General features: G+C 41.0%; 1 protein-coding gene across 2 annotated transcripts in view; it reads right to left on the bottom strand.

Annotated features, from left to right (window-relative positions):
- Positions 1-12,772, bottom strand: part of LOC107593985 (rho GTPase-activating protein 39-like) — a 61,891-nt gene that overhangs the window by 5,007 nt on the left and 44,112 nt on the right. The window contains exons 1-2 of one of the 2 annotated variants that reach the window (XM_016283916.1): positions 4,943-5,188; positions 1,765-3,079 (exon numbers count right to left, since the gene is read on the bottom strand). In XM_016283916.1, coding sequence (XP_016139402.1) covers positions 1,765-3,033 — 1,269 coding nt within the window. In that variant the 5' untranslated portion in view covers positions 3,034-3,079; positions 4,943-5,188. Of the gene's footprint in view, positions 1-1,764; positions 3,080-4,942; positions 5,189-12,772 lie in introns of those variants that run through there. The other variant, XM_016283908.1, reaches the window with a different exon arrangement.

Below are 12,772 nucleotides of genomic sequence, written 5' to 3'. Positions count from 1 at the left end.
TGATAAAGTTTAACAGGTGATTATTTAAATCGTTTATGATCATTTGAATGATGACAAACCTCTCCTAGTGTATTAAGATCCATAATATTAACTCCACCAACTTATGCTCCCCAGGAGAAGCCAAAACACACGTGGAGCACTACAGTAATGACAAATGAAACTGTCAGCACACACATCGAAACATATTACCCGAATGTGCCTAATCACAGCGAGCTGTAAGAGCCGACTGTCTCATACAACCACAACACCTGGCTGAGTGAATGAGGGGACTGACCCGGGCTCTGTTTTGCTTTCTCAATTTTTCTGCAAATAGCAGCAGGGCTTGTACTTCTGTTATGTTTCAAAACAGACAGGTTGTTTCTGGTGGAGCACAGACTAAAGGTTAATTTATGTTCCAGTTTTTCCAGCACTCGTGAGGGAATGACTTCATGAACAGCATTAACACGGATGCTAATGCTATCAAATGCAGAACCTGAATACAAAACACTTCAACTCTATTTCAAACCTTGGTGGGCTGCACTGCAGCTGCCTTCTAAAGGTATGCTCATAATGACGGTGATGAAATTGCTCAAGTTCCTGCACTGTTGGTTGTAGTAAAGGCCAAAGTATACTTCAGATTTTACGCATACGTGAGGTTCCATGTACAGTGTGTGTGATGTGACACAAATTTCTTCATTAGAATAGTACACGCACCACCCGATTTGTGTAACTGCCTACTTTTGTATGTGCAGGTCTCACATGCGCATTGAATGTGTTTTGCACTAATCAGTTGTTCCACGGTGTGGCCCAGGCCGCTGTTTCACAGTAGAAAATGAAACTTTAGAGACGGAAACTAAAGAGCACAGACACTGGACTAAGATGAACCTTTCTAGAGTGCATGTGTCAACCACCTGTGTTCACGCACGCTAGTGAAATAGTGTCTATTTTGAAAGGCTACGCATTCGACTGTATGCGTACGCTAGCGTACACGTACAAAAACGAAGTATACTTTGGACGTAAGCGTTTATGCTTGACTTCAATTGTATAACGAAGCAGATTACTCAAGTTCCACTGTCTGCAGTGTCAGTAGTTTCAGTATTGTGACAGGGTATCTAAAAAAGGCAGCAATTTTGCTATAAAGTTCACTACAATGTGGACTGGTGGCAGGTAACAAATGATGTAGGCTATCTGCCTTTATTATGACCAATATGTGTTCATCCACATAAAACACACTCTACGTTAAATACAGTCATCCATGACGACGGTCTGAAAAAGTAATTTGGTTCTCAAGCTCTACACTGACCTACTTGCTACCCGATTGCCATATGTACATCCCCCACAAACATACAATCAAACACACACACACACATTTCAGCTGTTCTTTACTTTTGACTCTTTTACATCTCCCCGTCCATCAGTCTCATGCTCACTAAACACATGAGAAAAACAACTGGCCCTCGTACAATCCTATTAATCTAAGCACAACACACACATAGACAGACGGAAAAAGTAAATATCCCTAGAATGGAATATTCACACCCTTTTCAGCTTAGGAAACTCCAAGACTCGCCATCTCCTGCATAGTTTCTACAACAACCGGATGGGAAGTGTTGTTTTGCTTTTCCACTCCAAGGAACTCTATTAAACACAGTGGGACCATCGAATGTGAGAAGGGTGATTTAAAAAAGAGAGGAATAAATGACAAATTGGTGAAAAGGGGGATAAGCCAGATTGCTGCACTCGACCAACCATAAGCAAGTGGACAGCTGCAAAAAGTGTTGATACCTGTGAAGGTGACCTTGGTGGTTCTGGGGAGGACAAGCTGGTCTGCGATGTTACGCTTTTCTCCAGCGAATCCACTTTCTCATACGTCCTTTTTTGCCGGCCTCCGAGCCCATCTGTCACCAGTGCCGACAACACAACATCGCCCTGGTTGTTGCCCCCGCCCCTATACAGTGATCGGTTACTTGATGTCACATCCTCCCTCGATTCACCCCCTCTTGCCCCCATCTTCAATGAACTGACCAGGGAGCGGGCAGTACTTCCAGAGGCCTCTGAACCCATCTCAGTGTCCAGACTAACCTTGCTTCCATGTAGTGCATTGGAACGGTTTACCACCGCCCTCATTTCCGCCATCAGCTTCTCATTCAATGCATTCAACTCCCCACTGCTGCCCACCGACCCGGGTCGACCCGACCCAGTGCCCAGAGCTGCAAGACGTCGGTTCTTCCTTCTCAGACTTGGGGATGGCCCAGTGGAGTAGCCAGAGTCCTGGTACGTGATGGCAGCAGGGCCTGGGTACTCCTGAGAGGCCAGACTGCTTTGACGGCTGTGGCGGGGCTCCAACAGCCTCCATGATTGCTTCTTCTCCAGAGAGACTTCTTTCTTAATCAGGGCAGAAACTGGAGACTGTGGCTGGATTTGAGGACTGGATGTGTTTGAAGGCCCCTCGATAGTGTTAGATGTCTGGGGCTGATGCTTGGATGCAGCTGCATCCACGTTCACCATGTGTTTGATGCACTCCCGGCCGGCCGGACTGTACTCACTAGCTGAGGAGCTGCAGATGTGTTTGGAATGGGGGAACTGGAGGAGTTTAGGAGGCTGGGCTCCTCTCGGCAGGCTGTGACTGGTGGAGTAGGGAACTCTGTGTAAGTGGTGCGCCCCTTCTACTTCCATTTCCACTGGGGGTTCATCGTAAATGGGGGGATCCATGGGTGGAGGTTCATCGTAGATTGGTGCTGATGGTGTAGCTCCGTATTGAGGAGAGGAGGGGCGAGGTGTACCTGCACCAGAGCGCTGGTGGGCAGAGTAAGAGGAAGAGCTAGTAGTGGGCAAAACCAGACAGAAGTTGGCATCCCCCCTTTTGAGGTGGTAACCCAGCTTGGAGTCTCCAGGAACGGCCATTTTGCTGAGCAGACCGGTTTTGTCAAGTTGCGCTGTGTAACCTGGTTTGGGTGAAGTGCTAATGTTGGTGGGGCTGAGGTGGAGCAATTGGTGGGCAGTAGCTGGACCCAGAGACTGGTTTCTTCCAATGCTGTTAACTTTCACCAACATGGCAGCCTTGGATCCAGGAGCAGGCTGCCATCTTTGAGTGGCATCTCTGAAACACAAAAGGAAAATTCTGTTAACACATACTGTGCTGTTCTTTACTACCTACATAGGCAGGTGCTTTTAAAGAAAGAAGCCAAAATAAAGTGGAATTGTTTATGACCGATTTGAAATGCTCCACATCAGTGTTGTAGTTGAGACCAGCTCATTTGAGTCAAGACCAAGACAAGAAGAGTGTCGAGTCTACAACTCTCAAGATAAGACCAAGACCAAGCAAATATGGTCTTGAAAGTTGTCCAACTTCTTGACTACAATACTGCTCTACATAAGCAGAAAATCCCATTGCACAAATAGTTGGAACCAATATTTGTGTGAAATCTGGAACCATATATTTGAAAAAGTAGCGGAATTTCAATTGAACCATTTTTACAAAAAAAAAAAAAAAAATCCATCTCAATGTGCATACACCATACAAAGTCCATTTTACAATTCTTTTGTAATATGAAGTTAAAAACAATTATCATGTTACTAGAATGTTACTTCTTGCTATGAAGCATATCTGGCAATATCCTGTGGGTACTTGAGAGCTAAACATGAAACTCCCTGTAAATCTATCCATATCTAATAGAGAGGAATGTGTGGTTGCGATGCCAAGGCTGGCATAGTACTTTCCTCTTTCTCATTTTCTTTCAAAGAATAGCTCATACATGCAAATAAAAAACAAAGATGATTAAACAATGTGTTTAAGCCTTAGGTAAAGAAAGGGTAAGCAACAACAATTTTAATATTTATTAGTCTAAGGAAATAGTTTTCGTACCAAAGAACTGCTTGTAACTATTTCAATCAAAGCAGAAACAACAATGTGCACACACACACACACACACACACACACACACACACACACTATCCAGGCCACTGTAGTGGAGTGTGTACGAGAAACACAACAGGAAAGGTTGAACAGACAGTGTGTTCCAGCAGAGTGGAAAAACAGGAATCCACCATGGACTGCTATAGTGACGCTATCAAAATGTTACAACAACATTAACAAACAATACTAACAATATTATGAAATAATACTAACATTACATGACATCATGTAACAATTATATTCACTTATCTCTCACCTACACACATGCTGAACAACTGGAATTAATTAATGCATGCAAGAAATACACACTTAAAACTTTGGTGTATACTTGCATAAAAAGTACACGTGCACACAATTAGTTGTATACAGTTTGTGTGGGTTTGTGTAGGTTTAAAACACACAAACCACTCATGTTACACACATGCAAAAACTGATGTCAAACGCACGTTCCTGCAAACGCAACGAAACACTTGAAATTTCAAAGTACCCTGTAGAACGCCACTGTGAACTGCAACCAATGAGCACACACACACACCAATATGCAACCATAAACATCCTGTGCACAAACACACAAGAATGTAAAATCAACATTAGCTGATGTTTGATTGGGCTGATTAATGGTGTAAACCACCTTCAGACCTCAAACCACTAATCCAGATTATAATGCTACTCTGTGTGCACACGCTAATCTGAACTCTGCCAGACTAGCAGTTTCCTTCCCACCACAAACCCACCGAAACGAAACGCAGATCTCAGTGACCAATCAACACAAGCTGCAACTAACGGATCAGTTTAAGAACTTCTAACCACTTTATATAAGCGCTACTAAACAAACCACACAACATGCGCAGCCTCGTGTACATGACTTCTTTCACCAACATTACAAGAAACAAATCAGCCATTTCTATCCAAATATGAGCAAAAATGTATTCTCAATACAAGCGACTGCATCATTCGAGATACACCTGTTGCGCATGACTGTCTAAACTCACCTGAGACAGTGATGCATAGCATATGCTTGAGTGTACGGTCAGCAGACATACTTACCCCTGGCATACCCAGAGGTGGCACGGCGATCTGTAAGGGTGCTTGGGGTGACAGAGAATTGTAGAGGACACCTCCCTCAGCTGGAAACGCAGAAGAAAACAGCCAAATCGAGGAGAAGAGGCAAGTGTCCACCGTTCGAAATGTCTGTTTTTAGCTAATCAAGCTCTTTCCGTAATTCTGTAGGTTATTAACTTCTGCTCAAATTCTTAGCGTCACCATACGATCGTTTAATTACAGAGTGGTACAGAGAGGGAGAGCGAGGGAGGAAAGGAGGAAGGGAGGGTGAGAAGGACAAGGAGAGAGGGAGGGAGGGAGGGAAGGCGGCTACTTTCAGCCCTCCTCTGGGTTACAGTAGCAGGAATGCGAGTCTTGCCATCGTAACACACACACAAACTTGGATTGCCACTCCCCTGGACCATTCTCGATCCGCTTGACTCGATCAGATCAGACTCACGGCGTGTGAAACTATACATCTTCAGCTCCCCAAGAGGCCTGTATTAACTAAAGAAGCACTTCACGACACTCCATTTATAAACACACACTCTTTGTTTTATTCAAGTGGCTGTCCACCTATTGATCTGAATCTTTTTACGCACAAACTTCTCTCTCAGTTTCTCTGACTGCTGTGGTCTTTCCCACCCACTGTGTCTGCTGTTTCATGGCCAAATGTCAACAATCTATTCACAGTGTCGAGTAAATACACCGTCACAGGCATGTATATAATCTCAACACAAGGAACAAAACACATCATTCTTCTCTGTCTCAGTCAAGAAAGTTTGCTGGTATAAATATTAGGATAAAGTTATGTTAGCCATCCTTGAAGTACTCAGCATGTATTGGTGACTTAAGCAGTGATTACTAATGAATACATCAGCTCATTTATCTTCAGAGGGGTGAAAAGCGTCTGTGATGCCCAGGTGTTGAGGTTCTCACACACACTCATTCACAAACACGCAAATCTAACCACAAAAGACTCTAAACATCTTGGCGAGTGTAGGCCACGCTGATTGTGTTATTTGCACTGAATACAAAGGGATGCTGAGAGAGGCTGGACAGGGGGCCGGAGTGCAGAACTGGGGTGTCCTGAGGGAGTGCATGTTGGAAAAGTTCAAAGGGCATTTCTCCTACAGCATAAACAGGAAATACCAGCGCAGCGTTCACACTGAGCCGAGCAGAGAGAGTAATGCGTGTGCTGCATTATAGTCATGGAGACCATCACTATAACCCCTATAAACCCCTATAAACCCCGCTGCGCTTTCCCTCTTTGACAGTCTGGAATACACCTACACAAATATTTCAATAAACACGCAGAAGCTCACCTCACCTTCAGGTCTAATATACCTGAAGATCTACCATTCATCTCAATGGTACTTGCTCAGCTGGAGCAGGACCTCTGAAAGTATGTAAACCGATTTTTGTTTTCTTCCGCCAGTCATCTGAGATGTAAATGTCATGTGACTGATCACTCTATATTTAAACTCAATAAAGGAGAAACGGGGGGGGAACTATTTTTTCACATATTTAAGAGTCGTCCTGGTAGTAGTAAAAAGGTGGACTACATAACAGAGTGCTGCTCGACCAATCAGATTAACAGATTGTTACGGTGCAACGAACTAAACTTTGTGATGCTACTAACTTGCAAAGCTTCACTGTTGACACCTGAGGTACAAATGTAGCACTGCTAATTAAAATTAATTCTAGTAAACTGTTTTTTCCGAATCTGTTCTTTCTCTCACATGTAGCATTAAAACTTCTATTGAACCGGTTCTATTGAATCAATTAATTTTGATAGCTCATATAAATAGACGGATAAACAAAAGACTCACCGATCCAAGTCCCGGTGAAGCATTTTTGAACTATTTTTTCACATATTTAAGAGTCGTCCTGGTAGTAGTAAAAAGGTGGACTACATAACAGAGTGCTGCTCGACCAATCAGATTAACAGATTGTTACGGTGCAACGAACTAAACTTTGTGATGCTACTAACTTGCAAAGCTTCACTGTCGACACCTGAGGTACAAATGTAGCACTGCTAATTAAAATTAATTCTAGTAAACTGTTTTTTCCGAATCTGTTCTTTCTCTCACATGTAGCATTAAAACTTCTATTGAACCGGTTCTATTGAATCAATTAATTTTGATAGCTCATATAAATAGACGGATAAACAAAAGACTCACCGATCCAAGTCCCGGTGAAGCATTTTTATATTGAAATATGTATTTAAATCCAAGTACTCTAGTTCTTAGTTGCATTTAGTGTAAATGGATCTCTTCAAATTTACTGCCATCATCCTAAACGAGTTCACTCATTCATAAACCCTCATTGTCTTGCCATCGTAACAGCACTTGCCAGAAAATAGAGCACTGACAAAATTAGACATTATGTCATTGGATAGTTACATTTTAAAGAGACAGTTCACCCAACTACGAAGATTCTGTTGCAAACCTGTATGACTTTCTGTCTTCTGTGGACACAAAAGAAGACATTTTAAAGAACACAATTGTAACCAATCTACACTGGCACCCATTGACTTCTATTGTATGGATGAGGGGGAAATTTTTTTTTTATACAGGTTTAGAATGACATGAGGGTGATTAAATGATAGCATTTACATTTTAGGGTGAACGATCCCTATAAGTTGATTTTGTAAGTATCTTGTAGCAGAGCTAGCTACTTTTTCAGAAACATACTTTGAAGATTAATTAATCTCAATCAGGTTTAGCATCTAGCTTGACAAGTTTTAAACTAGCTTCCCTAAAATGAACTGGAACTGTTGTGTAACTAGCTATCGAGGCGCAGAGAAGGACAGATAAAACAGCAGGCAGACGGACAGATACAGCTGTGCTGTGCTGTGTTGTGTTGTGTTGTGGTGAAATCTGTGTAGGTGTCATTGTGTGACTGGATTTCAGAGTCTGAGTATCACACTCACACACCCACAAAAACACACCCCAAACATACTGTTCCCAAACAAACTGTACACAGACACTTAATTTACCACAGAACACTTAGGAAAATAGGCCTATTTGGGAAGGAGAACGAGAAACAGTGAGACACAAAGATGGAGAGAGAGAAGGGGAACAGGGGTGGGTTATCCCTAAAGGGATTTGTCATGGGAAAGTCAAGCATGGAATCCAAAGAGACTTCGGCATTCACTGGTTTCGGAATGTTGTGAACATAAAGCATATAAAACTATGCATGTGCTTGTTTGTGTAAGCGTGTGCACATTTGCAAAGACTTAGATAGAGCGTGTGTGTGGCCGAAACATGAGGTAATATCACTCTCCTTTCTTCATCTCACTTCACGAGGTCAAAGCTTTTGACCGCTGACCTCCAGGCTGACCTTATTGACCTGATGTGGGGAATATGAGCTCAAAATACTCCACATTCCATATGGCGGCACTCACACACCCTTATCCATCCCAGACCGCTCACTACATTTGACAAACACGCTCCGTAACACTCGCGCGTCAACACGTGTCTGTGGGAGAATCGATTTGGCAGTCGCAGTGTTTAGTTTCATATACTGAGCTCTCTGTCATCCCCGTTGCTGCGCGTCAACAACTTCTGAGGGGAAAAATACGTTTGAAGCCGCTGAATTTGAAGGAAGAGAAAAATAGAGTTAAGATCCGTTTGAAATGTGAGCTAACTCAATTTGGTCATGGAGAGTCAAATTGGGTTAGCAGTCAGGGTGTTTTAATTAGTGTGGGAGAAACAGTGACAGGGTGAGACGAGGGGAAGCGTTTCTCTGAACTGTGAGATGGATGAAATAGTTGAGGAACAAAAACAAGCTTGTTATTGTAAGGCTACTACATTTGACAAACACGCTCCGTAACACTCGCGCGTCAACACGTGTCTGTGGGAGAATCGATTTGGCAGTCGCCGTGTTTAGTTTCATATACTGAGCTCTCTGTCATCCCCGTTGCTGCGCGTCAACAACTTCTGAGGGGAAAAATACGTTTGAAGCCGCTGAATTTGAAGGAAGAGAAAAATAGAGTTAAGATCCGTTTGAAATGTGAGCTAACTCAATTTGGTCATGGAGAGTCAAATTGGGTTAGCAGTCAGGGTGTTTTAATTAGTGTGGGAGAAACAGTGACAGGGTGAGACGAGGGGAAGCGTTTCTCTGAACTGTGAGATGGATGAAATAGTTGAGGAACAAAAACAAGCTTGTTATTGTAAGGCTTTCAGTTCTTAGCTTACAGAAAACAGTATTCTAATAGCTGCATGAGCTCACTTGTTGCCAACTCTAGCAAGACAAATAAGCAACCGCTGCTTCAAAAACAAGCCCAAAACAAGCCCAATTTTTTTTAATGATTTATTATCATCAATAATATTTATTATCAATTATTTATTACCAATAAATGAGCCTGCAACATATTAAACTGAAACCACTCTTTTATCTGAAAAGCAAAAACAGAAGCTATTTTACAAAAATCAGCAAACTGCAACAAAAATGGGAACAAAACTCATCTCCAATCACCTGTGTGCAGAATAGGATTGGAGAGATGGAAAAGGAGAAAAACACAAGAGCTTCAAAGAGGAGCTGTAACATATAGCCACATATTTATAGCCTACTAAAATATAGGCCATTCATAGGGCAACTTGTTTTTTATTACAGCCCGTGATAATTAATACATTACAAAAACATTGTAAAAATTTTAAAATAGGCTAAAAGAAAGTCATCCCACTCCTCTACATCTACTTGTCATCGCTTGGATTACAGCGTCACGGCACGCGCCTTCTTTTTGAACGTGATTTTCTCCAATGAGGGGGAGGAACATTTGGCAAATTACGCTACAGCACTTATATTATTGCACTGGTTGGCTATTAACTGCGAGCAGACAGAGTGTCATTCAATGCATTGGAGAATACGGCGAACGTAAATAAAGAAACGAAGTTGCTTGTCAGATTTCCCAAACAAGCAACCATATTTTTTTTTTTAAATAAGTCCAAAAACCGCAACCCGCGACCTGGGATTTTTTCACGAAACTTTACAAAAAAAGAAGCCCAAAGTCGCGTATAATACGCGGACTTGGCAACTATGCATGAGCTGCCACAAAAACTTTACAACTTTTATGACAGCGAGAGTATTTTGTCTAGGAAAAATGCTTGGAACAGAGTGAACCTGAAATACTCTACAATATGGTTTGATGAACACAATTTTCTTCCCTGTGTTGACGTATGTGGTTTTGAAACAGGTTAGGGTGGACATATTAGGATTTTAAAATAGCCAATGGTATTTTGTTTATGATACAACCTGGCAAAACCAGGTGGTCACGGTTTGGTAAGTTAGCTGGTAGATGTCAAAGCTACACCTTTCTGCAGGCAAAAAGCCTCTTGTTTTGTTTTAATCAATATTTAATTTAAAGTTAATATAATTTGTACTAAATTGCAACTTCATCATTACAAACATGACAACAGAAGTAATTATGAAAATACATGTAAATATGTACTTAAGTCCAACTTAAGTGGGTCAAAAAACACTCCAAAGGTCAGCTAAAGTTATTAAATATAAATTTAAACTACAGTACAATGCGTTTTCATTTAATCGCAATTAACATGCAAGAAAGTGTACAAAAACATAACATTCAGTTCATAAATAAGTTTTCTTTTGTTTATATTCCTAAGTATCCACCTTTTTCTCAAGGGAAGGAGTCATGTATTGCATTTTAAGTATATATTTCTATATACACGTGTGCAGAACATGAGTCATATTTTTAGTCTTTTTTTTTTAAAAGAGAAAGAGTGTAACTGAAAAAAAAAACATACATCTAGTAAAAGTAAATTGTCATCTTTAAGGAGCATATTAGCATATAGAAGACCTTTAAGTCATGGATTTGATTAAAAGGTACAATTTTAATTTTGACTGAATGCTATATTGCTTACGTCAATTAAAACCTAAATTGCACTCATTCAGCTCAATATATAAACTCAATACTGTTAATGAGGAGACAAAATCATCAGATGTTTTAAGGTGAAGTGCGTAGTTAGTGAAAACGTTAAATTATCTGTTAAATGTTAAGATACTTTCTCCTATTCCATCTTAACATGCAGAGACACGTAAACCATTCCTATGTTGATTAGTTGGGTGATTTCTCCAAAAAGTCGAAACACTCTGCCGCTATTAAAGCATTGCTCTGTTTGTTTAACCATCCTGAGTAGCATCCGTTTGATTTATCGAAATGATAACAATATAACAACCCGATGACCTCCGAAAATAAAGTTGCTGTCAGTGTAAACTAGGCGTTCTTTGCTCATGCATTAAAAAATTATATAAATTTAGGATCAGCAAATTCATGACAGGAAGTGAGTCATCGTGGCTGTGTGACAATGATACAGCAGTGCTCTCCTGATAATGGCCTACTTTCTAAATGAGGCCATGAGTGATGTGACGCAGGACAAACAGATTAGAGTGTAAATGTCACCAAAGTCTAGCACAGCCTTTGTCAATGTGAGAGCTAAGTGCATGCTGGCACATCATACAAAGACACTCAAAACAAAAACTTGCACACGTGATCAACAAATGACAGCATTTACAGGGCAATGTAATGCATCTGTCTCCTTTCATTTCGGTATCCCAGGGAGCGGGTACCATGGTGAAGATGTGTATTTCTCATGGCTATGTGCCACTGAAGAGGAAAATATGGCAAGTATTCAGACGGGCATAAACACGCGGGTCTTGAATGAGAGGGTTTCTATGAACTCAATGACCCTCCTAATGTCATTCGAGACCTTCAAACTTCAGCAAACATTTGGAAATACACTGACTATTTACAATATTATTTGGTTGGTAATTTACAAATGTCATGAATATCACAACGATTTTAATGTGTTTTTATTAGGCCATTAAGTTTTCTGAAGACCACAGTTGCTTTACAGCTACATTTTTTTACTTATGAGTAGGGCAGATTTTCAGATTTGATCAATTAATTTGAATGTAATGTTTTGCTACCGTAACGTACAACATATCAATAGGTGCTATTCACACAGAAATCGTTTTTGTATTGACAAAGATGTGATCAGGCATTCTTTTAACTTAAAGGAACACTCCACTATTTTTGAAATAGGCTCATTTTCCAACTCCCCTAGAGTTAAACAGTTGAGTTTTACCGTTTTCGAATCCATTCAGCCGATCTCCGGGTCTGGCGATAGCACTTTTAGCTGTAGCTTAGCTTAGATCATTGAATCTGATTAGACCGTTAGCATCTCGCTCAAAAATGACCAAAGAATTTCTATATTTTTCCTATTTAAAACTTGACTCTTCTGCAGTTACATCGTGTACTAAGACCGACGGAAAATGAAAAGTTGTGATTTTCTAGGCCGACATGGCTAGGAACTATACTCTCATTCCGGCGTAATAATCAAGGAACTTTGCTGCCGTACCATGGGTGCAGCAGGCGCAATGATATTACGCAGCGCCTAAAAATAGGCTTATTGGAAGTTACCTAGCTGGGGACTATTTTCAGGTGCTGCGTAATATCATTGCACCTGCTGCACCTGCCATTGGTCTTAGTACGAAAGTAAGAGTTGAGCAAAATGCTAACGGCCTAATCAGATTCAATGATCTATGCTAAGCTACAGCTAAAAGTGCTATCGCCAGACCTGGAGATTGGCTGAATGGATTCGAAAACGGTAAACCTCAACTGTTTAACTCTAGGGGAGTTGGAAAATGAGCCTATTTTCAAAAATAGTGGAGCGTTCCTTTAAGTGTCGCACTTTTAGAATGCTGTTTCATGCGTGAGACATTACAAAAAGATGAGAGATGAGCACAACAGTCAAACACGTCTATCAATCCAATGTTTACAAAGAAAAAAAACAATGGAGAATCAGCACA

This window comes from Sinocyclocheilus grahami, unplaced genomic scaffold (genome assembly GCF_001515645.1).
Source record: "Sinocyclocheilus grahami isolate Dianchi unplaced genomic scaffold, SAMN03320097.WGS_v1.1 scaffold10.1, whole genome shotgun sequence".
In the NCBI taxonomy this organism is placed as follows: domain Eukaryota; kingdom Metazoa; phylum Chordata; class Actinopteri; order Cypriniformes; family Cyprinidae; genus Sinocyclocheilus; species Sinocyclocheilus grahami.
This window is presented reverse-complemented; position numbering and strand designations above follow the sequence as displayed.